The sequence below is a fragment of the Bos grunniens genome, chromosome 4 (genome assembly GCF_055505025.1).
Source record: "Bos grunniens cultivar Pamir isolate PY7600 chromosome 4, Bosgru_T2T1.0, whole genome shotgun sequence".
NCBI lineage: Eukaryota > Metazoa > Chordata > Mammalia > Artiodactyla > Bovidae > Bos > Bos grunniens.
This window is the reverse complement of record NC_141168.1, coordinates 110,415,182-110,432,746: the sequence shown is the minus strand read 5'-3', so window position 1 is coordinate 110,432,746 and position 17,565 is coordinate 110,415,182. Positions and strand designations below refer to the sequence as shown.

Sequence of the window (17,565 nt, the reverse complement as noted above, 5' to 3'; positions counted from 1 at the left end):
TGGATAAAATAAATACAGAATAATCTGAGGGTATTTTAAATACCTAAATATACTAAGAGCAACCAAAGGAATTCAAAACAATCAGAAAAAGGTAGCACCAGGTATAAATTCAATTTCTCAGCCCAGACACTTATCAATTTTGTTGCAGTTACCTTGGCATCAGTATCCAAATAACATGTTTTATGTTTATAAAATTAGTATATAATTATTTAAGAAAAATGAGTTTGGTGGAGGGAGAAAGAGATATTATTAACTTGCACATAATATCACCTGTTCAAATTTTCTTGTATACCTTTTAGAAGACTGTTAAGGCTACCACAAGAAGACCAATGAAAAAGTAGTTTCCTAGACAGTCAGCACAACTTGGAAAGAATACAATTTTTGCCAAATCACCTTCTCCTCCAGTCTAATAAAATGAACTGCTGCTTTTAGTGGTACGTAATCATCCTATACTGGACCAGTCTGTAAAGGTATACTTTTATGTTCAAAGCAAATCTGATCAACAAGTAACTTGATACATTTGTCCTATCCTTTAGCACTCCATGAACAATTCTGAGAAACTTCTTTTAGGATAAAAAATGTCTCCCCAATTTGCTGTGTACTTAAACCTTGTAGATTTCTTTAAAAAGGAAAGATTATGAAAATTCAAGCATAAAATTTAGGGAAATTTGCTAAAAATCTGGGGATATGTCTTATCCATCTACCACTTCATACTTAATAGTGTTTCTTAATGTTTATAACTTGTGACTCAAAGGGAGCTGATAAGAACACAGCTATTTTTAAGTAAAATAGCTATTTATTCAGCTTCTTGTCATGCCAAAATGTTTTGTGCATATGCCACTATAATTAGCACACCCTCTGTAACAGGCAAAATTGTACATCAAATTATATTTCATGTTACCTGATTATATAAAAATGTAAAGTGAAAATGATTTTCAATTCTCTTTAACATTACTAGTAAACAGTTCAGCAGGAGATATGAGGCACAAAATCTTAGTAAAATGTGACACAGGAAAAGCAATAATGTAATTCTCACTTAAATTTAACTTGTCATAATCTGTTGTGAATATACAAAGACAAACTTTTAAAACGTTATATTTACTAAGATTCTGGCAAGAGTTTTATGTAACAAGACACAGCATACCAGGCCTGCCACTCAACTTATTAATGGTAAGTCTCAGCTTCAATATGAAGCTGTTAAAAAAAAAAAAAATCAAAAACCTGCTTTTTACATGCTAAATAGCTTGGCAAGTATGCTGTTAAACACAGTAAGGAATTTAAGATAGCAAGAATAAGAAGTTAATAAAAAGCTAAACATTACAGCCTAAACAAAATTCATACAAAAAATAAAAGAACTATCACTGGTTACATAAAATTTTCCTGACTGGTGAAAACTTAACAGTATAAAACATGCATTTTAGAATCTTTAGCTATCAAGTTCAAAAAGTACCAGTGTCTATCTGAAATGATTTCTTTTCAAAGCCAAAGTGTAGTCAAAATTAGTTCAAATGTTATAACACATTCTAATGCTAAAAAACATTCAGTATTATCGAAGTGGAGGTAAATCCCAGAGCTTTTGGGGCATTCTCATGCTGCAAAAGGCTATTTCTCTGGTTCACTCAAAGTAGCATGGGACAGAGTCCAAGGATGTGACTAAGCTCAGTAAAGGGCAAGACTGCCATACCTGGCTCTGACCTCCCCATGAAGCATGGCTACTGTGTCCACAAAAATAAGATGTGTGAGGATAAAGGCACGCTATTCTGCTAGCTAAAGTGATAGCAAACCACCCCCCACCCCTAAAAGCTCCTTCCCCAGGTAAATAAAAAGGGGAAAAATTTAAAATACACTTATCTACAAGAGTAAGGATTTTGAAATATCAACGTAATCCCTACTTCAAAAAAGGTTAACTAGAGTCATCTGGTCATCTCTGATTACATCTTAATGATGTGTAACAGATTCAGTTTTTGTTGATTTATCATTAGATGTTTCTAGTCAAAATATTAACTTTATTCCCAAATATCTTAAACCACTAGTATGACTGCAGTGTATTACCTCCCAGAGTTACTGGAAGAGGGAAAAAAACAGATGTTCAAGCAGCAGGCAACAGTTATGGCCCTTCACACAGTGGCATCTGAGTGGCTACTGACAGTCCAGGAATAATTTAAAAACAAGATAATTCATGCATTTTAGTAAATATGTCATAATTTTCACAGTTGAAATTTCCTTAGACATTGCACTTTCTTTATAAGTGAATCCTGCTTCTTCTTAATGTTATGGTGAGTCAGGACTTGAACTAGCAGCCTTCTTTTTCTTCTTCTTACTGTGTTTCTTATGCTTCTTTTTCTTTTTTGTTTTTTCCTGAAAAGATAGTTCCGTGTTAGATATAGCTACATGAAAACCTGCAAATTAAAAACAACTTCACTATGATACTAAGTTACTACGCAGTCATTTCAAACAATCCACACAAACAAGTAAGTTACTCAAAACATTTCTCAAAAAGTCTCAATAATACTGTATTGAGAGGAAAGAAAGTACTTGTCAATTTTCAAAGGATAAGGAAAAACTCTATGTCAGTAGCACATTAATGTAGCTTCTAACAACATTTCCTATAGGAAATAAATTCAATTGAATTATGGTGTCAACTGCTATACTTTCTGTTATCTAATTTTTAAAGCTGTAATAATTATAGTTACTGCAAAGGAAATGTCACATCGCAGTAAAACAATTGTAAAATGGTAGCATTCAAAGGAAAAATACACTAAACCTATTTTTAAGTAAAAAGGAACAGATATTATGTACTGCTTAGGCTGGTAGGACTACTTCATTAACTTAACAACTAACTGGTACAAAATACTGATGCAAAGTTGAAAAGTCTATTTAGCACTTGATTTTTAGAGGAAAAGGCCATTGTAAAAGTAGTCATATTGTGACTAGACAAAGGAGGCTAAAACTTTGCTACACCCTGACTTTCTGATGTTAAAGAGAAAGGCAGACCTTTTAGAAACAGGTATGTGGAAATGGGGTATCAAGTAATACACTAGTGCTGATATTCAGCAGAAGAAAGTAAAAAGGGAAGAAGCACACAGAGGTGGCAAAAGCAAAGCTTCCAGTCCATCTCCTAATCTAGGAGAACTTTCCACCCCTTGCTCCCAATAAGGCCTTTTACCTACTTTGTGGCTCTTAAAACAACTTCCATTGTTCTTCTCATTACAAGTCCAAGTATACAAGGACTGTTACAGAGTCCAAATCTTGTATTTGGACTTCTGAAGGTAAGTTTTGGGTACAGATTACTTTTTCATAAAAGGACTGTTGGCCACTCTGTTCCTAAAAACACTTTTCTTCTTGGCTTCCAGGACACCTCATTGCTGCTTTTCTTCTATCACAAAGACCTCAGTTCCTTTGCTGGTTCCTCCTCTGCTCAACCTTTGTGGGCTTCCTTCTTTTCCACATGCTTTCCCAGTCACAGGCTTTAAATACCACTTACAAACCAATCTTTATATCCAGTCCTAGGCTCTGAAGACTGCAAGCGCCTCATTAATAGCTCTACCACACATATTTAAAACTACCATTAAAAATGCCTAATTTTTCTCTCAAGATTCTTTCTCAACCATTTTAGTAAATGGCACCATTAATTAATTCGTCATTTTAGTTAAGCCAAACAATCTAAGCTTCTTTGACTCTACTCTTTTAACTCCACTCTCCACCCCTGAGGCACCAAGCAAGTCCTACCACCTAAGCCCAAAACATACCTCAAATCTACCAGGCCGGGCCATCTCCACCACTACCACTGCAATACAGATAACAGCATTTCTCGTTTATGTCTACTCATCGCCTCCATTTTACAAAGGTGAGGTTGACTCAGGCCACCTGTTTGCTTTGATAAAAGCCCGGTGTGCTCTGTCTCAGGGCCTCGGCTTCCTTTCCAACCTCACCGCGCACTCTTCCTCTTTGTCCTCCATGGAGGAGCCAAGCCTACTTTTTTTCATTTCTTCCAGTGTACCAAGCTCACTCCCACCACAGGTCCTGAGCTCTTCTCTTTGTCTTGGACAGTCTTCCTTTCATCTACTGGTTGGCTCTTTTTTGTGAATCAGATTTCAGCTGAATTTTTACTTCTTAAAGAGGCCTTCCCTCCCTCAGCCTCTCATTTATCACCCTCTTATCTATCTTGAACTTCATTATAACAGCTATACCAAGACAGAACCGTGCCTGCATAGAGAAGCTTAATAAATACATGAACTAAATGTATCAAACAGTGAAGTATGCAATACAAATTACAATTACCCCAAATTAATTAACTTTATGTCTTAATAATCTAACCAAAGATGAAAGCAGTCTTTACCCAAATTATTTTCCCACTCAGGAAAAAAGTCTCTTAAATGTTTCCTTGATCTCGGAGCATATAAAACGTTATGAATCATACATTATCAGGTGAACCTTCTTTCCAGAGGACTTTCATTTTAAGAGCTAAAGACATTTTGAGGAGAGGGTAGTTACTTTCAAACCTACAAATGATGCTGTTCATGTTTCTTTTACTTCTCCCTAAGAAAATGCCTTCAAAGGCCACAGCCCGTACTTATGTGAGTGCTCCTAAATTAGTCTGGTGGTATGACCTCCATTTCTCTTTGGTAATTTGTTATACACTTTCTCTAGGCTGGTTTGCTTCTCACTGGATACCAAGTCTGTTTTCCTTATTCTCTTCTTCCACCTTCTCAACCTGCACAGCAGTAGAGCTGGCTTTAGAAATGACAAGAGTTATCTTTATTTATGAATCATTTATGATGTCACATTCCTGCTTATTTTGCACTGAAGCTTGTGCTTCAGGAGCTTTTTTCTGTTAGTATCAGGTTTGGTAGCTCTGGGAATAACTACTCTCGAAGATGGAGGGAATCACCATACTTTAGTTTCATGTTTCCTAGTATCGTTTGTTTAAGGAAGTCAAACAAAAGTTTAAGCTTACAGTTTTAACAGTGAAATACTGAAATGCTACCAGGATATGCTTCCTTTTATTCTAAGCGAATTTAACTTTCTCCAACTCATTAAGTGAAGCTGCTGAACACCACACCTTTCTCAATAAATATTTAGTTCTAGTAAATGCAATCACGCTTTATCATGAGGTTTATATTAAACAAAACAGCTATACTGTTATCACGTAAAAACATAAGTGATACTTGCTGTTGTTTTTTCTCGTTCTTCACTGCTTTTCTTCTTTTTTGCTCGTACCTACAGAATTACAATTTTTGTGGAGCAAAGTTAAATATGTAACTTATACCCAAGGCATTTTTTTTTCATTCACTAATATAACTTGCATTTTTAGAATTTTTACGTAAAAAACATTTTTTTGACAATGAAATAACATTTTAAGTTGCTTTGTTGTTCCTTAAACCTATGTTAAATCACAGGGAGGATTCAATGAAAAACCTTTCAAGGAAAGTGAAAGGGTTAGTCGCTCAGTTGTGTTTGATTCTTTGCGACCCCATGGACTGTAGTTCACCAGGCACCTCTGTCCATGGGATTCTCCAAGCAAGAATACTGGAGTGGGTTGCCATTCCCTTCTCCAGGGGATCTTCCTAACCCAGGAATTGAACCTGGGTCTCCAGCATTGCAGACAGATTCTTTACCACTGAGCCACTCTTTCAGCACCTAAAAACAGCAGTAGAGGTACAGCAGATAAAAAATTTGAGCTGAAAGAAAACAGACTAAGCTCTGAATCCTACTTCTGCTATGTATTACTCTCATTGTAGCCTCTTGGTGAAATGTAGGTAAAAACCACCCTCAAGGCAGCAGGCTGGAATATGGTAGGTGTTTTTCTTACCTATGGTGTTCGTAATAAATAGTAGCTTTATATGTGTATATACATGTATAAAAAAATGTATATAGTATACTTGGTATCAATGAACAGATTAAAATCTTTTTAAGTAACAATTATTAACCCAATAATGTTTTATTTAAATATTTTAAAGTGTGATACACTGGATTTACATTATATTCAAGGTGCTAAAGCTGATGTGTATTAATGTTAAATCCAAGTATAACATTTTATATTAAGAAATACATAATTAATACACATATTATAATACTGAAGGGCAGAAATTGCCAAAATGTTGAATTGTTTGGTTTATCTGCTAGGTTACTATATGTCAAATATATGAAAAGTAACTAACAATAGAACAAACAAACTAAAACAGACTAAAGGAATAGAACAAATAAACATGAGAGACTATTAGCTTTCAACAGGGGTGGAAGTTCTCTCGTGAAAACACTTAGAAAATAAAAATATTGTTTCTGGTGGTATTCTTGTCATCACAATGACTGAGTGGGGAGGGCCAGGTTAATACAGGGGCGGGCTGTCATGCAATAGGATAGCCCTGACATAAATTTATAATAGCTTGCTTGACATTCATATAATGGACCCAATTATAAAAAGTAAAAAATCCTAAAAGATATTGTTGTTTAAGTTCTGCACTCAATATGCCAACAAATTTGGAAAACTCAGCAGCAGCTTTGGGACTGGAAAAGGTCAGTTTTCATTCCAATCCCAAAGAGGGCAATGCCAAAGAATGCTCAAACTACCGCAAAATTGTGCTTATTTCACATGCTAGTAGGGTTATGCTCAAAATCCTTCAAGCTAGGCTTCAGTAGTATGTGAACAGAGAACTTCCAGATAGACAAGCTGGATTTAGAAAAGGCAGAGGAACCACATATCAAATTGCCAACATCCACCGGAACACAGAAAAAGAAAGGGAATTCCAGAAAAAAATCTGCTTCTGCTTCATTGACTACACTAAAGCCTTTGACTGTGCAGATCACAGCAAACTGTGCAAAATTCTAAGAGACAGCAATACCAGACCTGGTATTGCTGAGAAACCTGTATGCAGGTCAAGAAGCAACGGTTAGAACCGAACATCAAACAACGAACTGGTTCAAAATTGGGAAAGGAGTACGTTAAGAGTGTATGTACACTGTCACCCTATTTATTTAACTTATATGCAGAGTACATCATGCTTGAAATGCCAGGCTGGATGAATCACAAGCTGAAATCAATATTGCTGAGAGAAGTATCAATAACCTCATGTGCAGATAACACCACCCTAATGGCAAAAAGCAAAGAGGAACTAAAGAGCCTCTTGATGACAGTGAAAGAAGAGAGTGAAAAAGCTGGCTTAAAACTCACCATTCAAAGAACTAAAGCCATGGCCTCCAGTCTCATTACTTCATGGCAAATACATGGGGAAAAATGGTGACCGCAACCACAAGATTAAAAGATGCTTGCCCCTCGGAAGGAAAGCAACGACACACCTAGACAGCGTGTTAAAAAGCAGAGACATTACTTTGCCAACAAGGTCCATATAGTCAAAGCTATGGTTTTTCCAGTAGTCATATATATGGATGTGAGTTGGACCATAATGAAGGCTGAGCGCCTAAGAATTGATGCTTTCAAACTGTGGTGCTGGAGAAGACTTTTGAGAGTTCCTTGGACAGCAAGAAGATCAAACTAGTCAATCCACAAGGAAATCAACCCTGAGTATTCATTGAAGGACTGATGCTGAAGCTGAATTTGGCCACCTGATGTGGAGAGCCAACTCATTGGAAAAGATCCTGATGCTCGGGAAGATTGAGGGCAGGAGCAAAGGGGATGACAGAGGATGAAATGGTTGGATGTCATCATTGACTCAACGGACAAGAGCATGAGCAAACTTCAGGAGATAGTGAAGGAAGATTGGTGTGCTGCAGTCCATGGGGTCGCAGAGTGGGACATGACTGAGTGACTGAACAAGTTTATTAAAATATGAACACAAGTATTTTGTACTGGGTTTTAACATACAGTTGGCCCTCCATATTCACGGGTCCAGCACCCATGGATTCAATCAACCACAGATCAAAAATATTTGGGAAGGGGATTCCCTGGTGGCTCAGTGGTAAAGAATCCACCTGCAATACCAGAGATGAGGGTTCAATCCCTGCATCGGGGAAGATCCCACATGCCGCGGATCAACTGTGCCCATGTGTCACATCTCCTGAGCCTATGCTCTAGGGCCCGGGAGCCCCAACTACTGAGCTCACGTGCCACAACTACTGAAGCCCTCGCACCCTAGGGCCCATGCTCCACAGGAGAAGCTGCTGCAGTGAGAAGCTTGCATGTAGCAACTAGAGAATATCCTCTGCTCACTGCAAGGAGAGAAAAGCCCACCCAGCAACAAAGATTCAGCACAGCCAGAAGTAAACAATTTTTTTTTTTTTTGGGAAAAAAAAATGGCAGAAAGTTTCAAAAAGCAAAACTTGAATTGGCCACATGCCAGCAACTATTTATACAGCATTTACATTGTATTAGGTAATTATATGTCGGAGAAGGCAATGGCACCCCACTCCAGTACTCTTGCCTGGAAAATCCCATGGACGGAGGGGCCTGGTGGGCTGCAGACCATGGGGTTGCCAAGAGTCAGACACGACTGAACAACTTCACTTTCCCTTTTCACTTTCATGCACTGGAGAAGGAAATGGCAACCCACTCCAGTGTTCTTGCCTGGAGAATTCCAGGGACGGGGGAGCCTGGTGGGCTGCCCTCTATGGGGTCGCAGAGAGTCGGACACGAATGAAGTGACTTAGCAGCAGCAGCAGGTATTATGTGTACTCTACAGATAACTTAAAAGTATATGGGAGGATGTGCATAGGTTATACACAAGTATTTACTATGCCATTTTATGTAAGAGACAACACCTGTGGATTTTTATATCCACTGGGGTCCTGGAACCAACTCCCTGCAGACAGGGAAGAATGACAGGATAGTAAATGTCCTACAAGAGCGATATCATGTAAATGGAGGGAAGACTGTATTTTGTTTCATTCGGAGGTTTACTGGGAATTATCTACCATTTTCGAAAATGTCACCGACGACAATGCTATTGTATGGCTTTTTAAGGGCGTAGGTCAATTTGCCTGCTATAGCCTGAATTTTGCTGCAGCTCAATATTTTAAGTCTTCTAGTGTTATTATGCTCAAATACTTATATACCGAAATAAAATTTTATAAAATTATATATTATTTTTTCTATTCATTTTTATTTCTTTAAGGGATACTATCAATAATATAAAAATGTGTACAGGTAAGCTATACTACCTACAAATTTCATTAAACGAACAGTGTGAAATATTGCTACATAAATTGCTATAAAATTGCTACAGGTTTTATTTTTCAAATGAGGAATGCAAGTCTAAGCAGAGGACTACATCAAAGATGATAACTTAGAAACCTAAAATGAACCAAGAAAGGACTCTAACTCCAATAGAGTACAAAATCTAAGATATGGATATTATAGCTGAAAAGGATGGTCTAGATTACCTAATCGTAGTCCCTCATTTTATGGACAGGAAAACTGAGGTCCTGTCAACATTTCTGCTTTACCTTATAATCTTTCTGCTTCCTAAAGAGCAGCTCAAAACCAAAACAAGGGAATGCTGGGTTTTAATGTGCTACATACTATACAGTATTTTTCATGTCATCAAAATGGTAGTAAAATTTAAAGAAAATATTAGTAGAGTAAAAATAAAAGTTCTCAGATTGGAAAGGTATGTGGGAATATAATTATCAAAATAAAAATTGTATTTCTATCTTCTGTAAAAATACAGAATTTCTTCTTAAATGGCATTTCTTTAACATGTTAGAAAAGTGAGTCAAATACTTATGAAAAATTATTTTTTAATAATTCACATTTATTAAGTCAAATAACTAGATATTTTAAGGTAAAGAAAATGGATTTAATTATATACTTACCTCCTCAGTATACTCTGATTCTGACTCTGACTCAGAGGATAATGGTTTATCTTCTGGATACATCTTTCTTTTTTTGCTGAGCCCTTTAATGTCCTATGAAAAATAAATGCATGTATGCTGACTCAGATGTAATAGTATGCCGCAAGAATTTTACGTTTCGAAGTTCTACTTAAAAATTTTTCCTATTATCACAAAAACTACCCATTTTCATTTTAGAACTGTCTAAAATTGGTGACAATTATCAGGAATCAGTTTCTAATTTCAATAAAAGTTACTTTTATTAAGTAACTTGAAAAGAAATAACTATACATCGACTTAGATGTAATATCCTCTTTATTTTCTCTAATTAAACATGATAGAATCTTAAAGAGTTAATGAAAACATAGTATAAGATTTGGGTCCTCTGCATTCTAACTCTTTTGTTTCAATCCAGGGTTGGATCAGACAGGCCTAGTGCTATAGAAAAGAATCTAAAAAGATCACTGCATTTTAATGCATTTAAAGTGTTAAATTCACATTAAAAAACAAAACAAAACAAAAAACCCAAACTTAATCCCTAAGCATTTCATGATGAGAAAATGTATAACTCGGGGGAAGAAAAGGAGAATAAGACTGGGAGAAGGGAGAAGTACTCTGAAAACATCTGAAGCAAAACGACAAAACATGAAGATGTATTCAAGCTGCATTCTGGATATGCCAGTTGTCATTTTATATTTTCTATATACTTTGTATGTATGAAGTAGTTCATAACAAAAACAAAACCACATTAAGGAAAAAATGCTTACCACCTAATCTTACACAGAAAAAAATGACCATTTTTTCTATAGCATGAACCCAATTTTGAAGATGTAAACAAGAAAATAAACTAAAAGTGATGATACACGTTAGATTACATGTGATTTGTTTCTGTAAACAGCTTTATTATTTTGGTAGAAATAATTCATTATAAGAAAATTCACCCAAATCCCACAACAGGGATTTTGGAAAACATCTATGTGTGTATGTATGCCTGTACATAAATACCTGTTTATGTAACCCACTCTTCTCACCCAACAGTATCTTTCCATGCCAAATACACCATCATTTGTGGCCACTTTTGATATACATTGAAAATACGTATCACTTAGAGTATATCCCACAATCTACTTAACCCATCTCCTTCTGGAGGGCAGTCATATAGGTTTTTGCTATTAAAGTTGAAACAGAGTAAAGGGTATGTGAGGGCAAAATCTTTATCTAACAATAAAGACTAAATCAAAAACCAAAGTAGCCTTCATCCAAATGATTGTCTCCCTTTCCTACAATCCTCAAAATTGTGAAAAAGAATGGAAATACAAATTGTGGTGCATTAAAATAATGGAATATTAGAAGCAGAAGAAACAAACTTGAGAGTATCAAGAAGGATAAATGTCAACAGCAATGTTGTGTGAAAAAAAGGAAGTTTCAGAAGAAAACACAATGATACCATTTTGAAAATATGTGTGAACACACACTTACATAAAGGTGGATGGGAAGGATACACAGTAATTTCAAAAACAGCTGCCTATAGTGAAGGAGAATGTGACAGAGACTTCTGCCAATAAAACAAGACATGACAAAATTTAAACCATTTGTTAATTCTGCTGGGTACGTATATGTGTTATTTATTATATGTGTATGTATTGCTCTTTATTTTGCATATTTTGAAGTACTTCAAAATCATACTGCAGATGTTTTATTAGTTATTTCATGTTTGTAAACTGCCAGTTTTCAGTTTTACATTTTTTTTAAACACGGGAAAATAACCGCTTATTATTTTGTAATGGTTTTGAAAATCAGGAATTTCTGTTGAAATTATATCACACCCTATTGGAACTATGAAAATAATCACAGTTTCCTTCCTTTGAGCAGTTAATATGGCTGCTGCTGCTAAGTCACTTCAGTCGTGTCCAACTCTGTGCAACCCCACAGACAGCAGCCCACCAGGCTTCCCCGTCCCTGGGATTCTCCAGGCAAGAACACTGGAGTGGGTTGCCATTTCCTTCTCCAATGCATGAAAGCGAAAAGTGAAAGAGAAGTCGCTCAGTCGTGAACGACTCTTAGCGACCCCATGGACTGCAGCCTGCCAGGTCCTCCGTCCATGGGATTCTCCAGGCAAGAGTACTGGAGTGGGGTGCCAATGCCTTCTCCAGTTAATATGGTGAGTTATATTAATAAATTTTAAATGCTTGAATCCTTGGAATTAACGAAACCAACTTTGTCAATATGGTTTCTTTTTTAGTGTATTTATTTGCAAACTGGGAAAAAAAAAAAGAAAGAAAGAAACCTCTTCTCCATATATACCCAAAAGAAAACATTATAGACTAAGGGAAAGAAGCCAGTCACAAAAGGTCATATACAGTATAACTGCTTTTATATGATATAGCCAGAACACATAAATTCATAGAGACATAAGCAGACTGGAGGCTAACACAGGATGAGGAGAGAGAAAGAAATTGAGTACTTAATGAGTATGGGTATTTTTAATGTAATTATGAAAAAGTCTTGAAACTAAAGAGCAGATCAATGCCCAGCATTGTACATAAACAAAGTATCACCAAATTATAATTTAAAGATGGTTCATAGCATATTACGTGAATTTCATCTCAATTTTTGTTGTTGTTCAGTCACTAAGTTGTGTCTGACTCTTTGCAACCCCATGAACTGCAGCACACCAGGCCTCCCTGTCCCTCGCCATCTCCCAGAATTTGCCCAACTTCATGTCCATTGGAATGATATAAAAAGACTGAATAAAACTTGGTGACACTGGTATTTAGTTTTCTTTTATTAGCAATGCTTTCTTTAGGCTTTTATTTTTAATAATCAGAAAGACTGCATATGTGCTCAGTTGCTAAGTTGTGTTCGACTCTTTGTGACACCATGGACTGTAGCCTGCCAGCCTCCTCTGTCTATGGGATTTCCCAGGTAAGAACACCGGAGTGGATTACCATTTCCTCTCCAGGGAATCAAAAAACTAGAAATTATAAATTAGAAACTTAGGCATAAATTTAGCATTAAGCATAGATAAGCTATAAATGAAGACAAAACATCTACTTACAGTAGAAAAAACATTTTTAAAATTATCTATGGTATACTCAATTTGAAAGAGAAATCCATGTTCTTTCATTAAAAGGACCTTCTTTAAAATGAAGTGAGGAAACAAATGGAATGTTTAAAACTTCATTATTTCAATTTTGAGATAATACATTACATCTACACAAATTCTCTGCAGGAATACTCTTCTGATCTTTTCCTTTCAATAATGAACCCAATAAGCAAAAGAAATCTCTTAAGTTAAAAAGGGAATGCTTTATTGTTGATTGCTTGAAACAATTCTTAAAGGAAATGAAGAATCTTAAATTAAAACAATGTAGGGATTTCCCTGGTGGCTCAGTGGGAAGAATACACCTGTCAGTGCGAGGGACATGGGTTCAATCCCTGGTCCGGGAACATTCCACATGCCACAGAGCAACTAAGCCCATGTACTATAATTACTGATCCTGTGCACCACAACTCCTGAAGCCCGCATGCCTGAGAGCCTATAACAAGTGAAGCAACGGCAATGAGAAGTCCATGCAGTGCAACAAAGAGTAGCTTCCACTCGCTGCAACTAGAGAAAATCCACACAAACCAATGAAGACCCAGCGCAGTTAAAAATGAATAAATAATATTAAATATATATATATAAATATAAAAAAGGCAACATAAAATATACATTACCTTTTCTTTCTCAGTTGCATCTTTTGACTTCTTTTTTTTTTTTAAACTATCCTAAACAAATATATATGTATATTAATTTTACATGTGAAAGATAGAGCATTATACCATAATGAACAAAAATATCAAAAAGGTGATTATGATTGAAAGAAATTTACTTCCAGGCAAGAATTTCTACTTTTGAAACCCTCTGAGCTAGCTATTAACCTCTCTGAGCCTTCATTATCCATCAAATGGGATAAACAAGTATCTACTTCATAGAGTTGCTGAGAGGACTGAGTTAAAAGTCAAGTGCTTAGAACTAGGCCTAATACATAGCAGGCATCCAATAAACGTTAGCTATCAGTATCATTAAACTGGCTCTTCTGCTTTAAGAACAAAACTACCATTTACTGAGTACTTTCTAGACACCAGGAATTTTATCAGAAGAAAGCTCAGTAGGTCAAGTAGATATCCGCTATAAAACCATTTAGTGGTTTTGTTCTCCTTGATCCCCAGGACAGTGCTTGTCAAACTGTAAAACACCATGTCAGAATCACAGAGACTATTTGTTAAAAATGTAGACTTCTGATCCTAATCAGCCTCACTAAATCAGACTGTGGAGATGGGGCCCAGAAATCTACATTTTTACTACAACCTGCATGTATTTCTTATGACCACTAATGTTTGAGAGTTAACTGTACCTGATAATTCTGGATAGTACAGGACAGATGAGGTATAGTACCATAAAAAGGACACTGGATCAGATATCAGAAGACAGATTCAACTTCCAATTCTAATACTATTTGTATGAATTGAAGCAAGATGCTTTTTATCTGAACTATAAATGGTTTATGAAGATGGGAAAAACAATGTCAGCCATGTTTATCATAAAGTTACCATGAAAATTTTGAGACATGGAGACTTGTATGTCAGAGCATTTAGAGAACAATTAAATGCCCTATGGACAATATTAAGTGCATCAATTAAGTGGCACAGAGCATCTAAGTACAAAAAACAGTATCATTTCAACACTGAGAACTATTTAAGATAGTTCTATTTAAGAGAGAACTATTTAAGAACTAAAAGAAAAATCTAATTAAATGTCTGCTATACAAAACATTGCTCATTTAAATAGTTTTACCTTATTGTCTGATTCAGTTTCTGACATGGAACTTTCAGAAGATTTATGTGAACGACTCTTCTTTTTCTTTTTCCTTTTTCCTTGTCTCTTATCCTACATGAAACATAAATAATTTGCTTTGTTTTGTTGCATATATTCATTGCATTTAATTGACATCAAAACTTTATCAATGAACAAAACTTAATGAAAATATCAGCTTGTAAATGTTTTATTTAAAAATATTTAAAATATACATCACTTTTTTAAAAATTAAAAAACGTTAAGTGATTTGAGTCACATGTAATTCTTAGCTAAAATGGACTTGCTGATTTTTAAATCCATTTCTTCTACTAACATTCTTAAATGAACAAGACAAATTTAGGAATCTAAAAAATACATTTACCAATATTTAAGTATCTAGTTATTTATTCATGTCAGTGCTCTCAGAGATAATCAATCAAAACTTGGAAGTAAACATTTCCAACAGATTCTTCATAATAGGTTTCCCCTTGTTATGAAAGATATCAGAGATGCTATTTCATGTATTTCATATTTCATCACGACAGCAAACATTACCTCATCTTCAGAATCTGAAGAACTGCTGGAAGAATCAGAGCTTGATGAAGAAGAAGATGAATACTTGACCAAGCACAAAACAATTAAAGCTTGTGAGATGCAGGAACTTTTCTTTTACTAAGTCTCTCAAATACTTAATGAGATCAATCTAGTTTCTGAGAAACGGATGCCATATGACTTAAATATTAAATGTCAAATTTCACCCCCTGCCCCCCATCCCCCCACAAAGTAACAAAAGATGTGGTCAATTTTCCCTCTTTAATTGTGGTGAAGGAGTCACGAAGTCAGCATCTTCCTTTTATTATCATTAACAGAACAAACCCACCCATAACTACCAAAGGACCTCCAGACTCTGACTTAGCTAGAGTTAGCATACAGGTTGTACCAATTACTCCTACTTTTTGTTCTGTAGGCTCTTGATTATAACATTTAGAAAAATGGAAAACTTTTGCTCACCCTACCAGATTTCTTCTTTTCTTTTTTCTTTCTCTAAAAGCAAACAAATACAAGTACAAATCTAAATAAGGTAGTGTTTTCCAATGGACCTATTAACAGCAGTACACAGCAGTATTATGTAAACCCAACTCTGAGACTAAGAGTAGCAATAAAATAAAAATGGCACTACCTGTCTTTTTTTGGATGAGCTCTCACTTCCACTTAACAATTTCTCCCTGTGTTTTTCTAGTTCTTTCTTCCAGTTCTGCAGAAAAATTGTAAACACATCAGAAGTCGTCTCTCTCCTCCTAATATATCTAAATGTTGTTGTCCTTTGTTGTTCAGTCGCTAAGTTGTGACCGACTCTTTGCGACCCCATGAACTGCAGCACGCCAGGCTCCCCTGTCCTTTATTATCTCCCTGAGTTTGCTCAAACTCATGTCCATTGCATCAGTGATGCCATCCAACCATCTTATCCTGTTGCCCCCTTCTCCTTTTATACCGAAATGTACAGACAACTACTTCCTTCCTTCCATCCTCTACTATCTGGCTTCCATCTCAGCCTCTAATTACAGTCAAAAGATGCTGCAGGTTTAAGAATCCTCTTCCCTGTCACCAAAGGAGCCTCTACCGAGCTCTTTTCCAAGAGGATATTATGAAGTGGAAATTCCACACTGTATACTGAAAGGAGGAGTAGGTTGTTATTACTGAAACTGAGAAGTTTTTTCTTTTTAAGAAAGGTGGTTAAATTCTCTTTCCAGACAATAAAAGTTCAATTAATCTATACTGTGGCTGAAATACTACATGTAGATTTGTAATCAAAACAAGCAAACATCATTGTGGAAATCTCAGGGTAAGATGGGGGCCTGCGGACTAGGGGACAGAAGGGAAGAACCTAACATTTAGAAGACTTAAGATGATTTAAATTACCATAAAATGTTTTTTCTCTTTTTTAAAGACATCAAATATTTAAATACAAACCATATTCAATGTAACAAAAACATTTCTAAAATACAGAGCCCCCTTAAAGAGCTAGGCCCAAACTCTTGGCTTATTAAAAATTATCTCATTTTTTATTAAAAAAAAAAAAAAAAGATTAGTCTCTTTTTCTAAAGGCACAATTTACAAACCTCATTCATTTTTTCTTCAAATTCAGCCAATGCCTTGGAGCCTTTCTTTTTCTTTTCTAGTTGTTCTTTCAGTTCTTCCCTTAAAAAATAGAGTGTACAATAAATTTTCAAGCAATTCAAATTAGAGATGGCTGCTGACAAACAACAAAAATTTCATAATTTTTAAATATCCTAATAAGCCTCCATTCCAGCTCCAGTGTTGCTACATTTAAAATTTCTTTGCTCATGTCCCTGTATATTAATTATCATAATAAATCCTATTAGATAACATAATCATTCCTCACCAGAACATGGGTTTATAAGAACTAATATTTTATATAAATTTATATTTATTTAAATTTATATATCTATAAGTTTATATAAACAGGTTCAATCCCTGGGTTCGGAAGATGCCCTGGAGGAAATGGTAAGCCACTGCAGTATTCCTGCATGGAGACTCCCACGGACAGAGGAGCCTGGTGGGCTACAGTCCACGGGGTCACAGGGAGTTGGAATGACTCAGCAAGTGAGCGCACATGCTCCCAACAGGTACTGTTTTAAATACATCTTCCTTTCATCCTCACAACAATCCCGTGAGAAAAGGTAGCTTTATTACTCCCATTATATGGGAGAGAAAGAGGCTGCAGCTTAGGGAAGGTCACAAAGCTGGCAGTTGCAGTGTTAGGGTGAGTTAAGGCCTGTATGACTGAACTACTATAGTCTACTACTAAGTCACCCACTTTATAATGTACCTGCTTACAAGAAAGAGTGGCCCTGGCTGGTATCTGGGAACTTAGATCTTGGCACCGTGCCCTGATAAGAGTGCTCACTATGCCTATC

General features: G+C 35.9%; 1 protein-coding gene across 13 annotated transcripts in view; it reads right to left on the bottom strand.

The window, feature by feature from the left end:
- Nucleotides 1-776: 776 nt before the first annotated feature.
- The window catches only part of FAM133B (family with sequence similarity 133 member B), a 28,987-nt gene continuing 12,198 nt past the window's right edge, over nucleotides 777-17,565 (bottom strand). Inside the window, exons 3-11 of one of the 13 annotated variants that reach the window (XM_086397914.1) lie at nucleotides 16,747-16,825; nucleotides 15,807-15,881; nucleotides 15,638-15,670; nucleotides 15,182-15,244; nucleotides 14,627-14,719; nucleotides 13,507-13,557; nucleotides 9,769-9,861; nucleotides 5,169-5,220; nucleotides 777-2,358 (exon numbers count right to left, since the gene is read on the bottom strand). In XM_086397914.1, the coding sequence (XP_086254040.1) occupies nucleotides 2,330-2,358; nucleotides 5,169-5,220; nucleotides 9,769-9,861; nucleotides 13,507-13,557; nucleotides 14,627-14,719; nucleotides 15,182-15,244; nucleotides 15,638-15,670; nucleotides 15,807-15,881; nucleotides 16,747-16,825 (568 nt within the window). In that variant the 3' untranslated portion in view covers nucleotides 777-2,329. Of the gene's footprint in view, nucleotides 2,359-5,168; nucleotides 7,297-9,768; nucleotides 9,862-13,506; nucleotides 13,558-14,626; nucleotides 14,720-15,181; nucleotides 15,245-15,637; nucleotides 15,671-15,806; nucleotides 15,882-16,746; nucleotides 16,826-17,565 lie in introns of those variants that run through there. The other 12 variants (XM_086397909.1, XM_086397912.1, XM_086397921.1 and 9 more) reach the window with 12 other exon arrangements.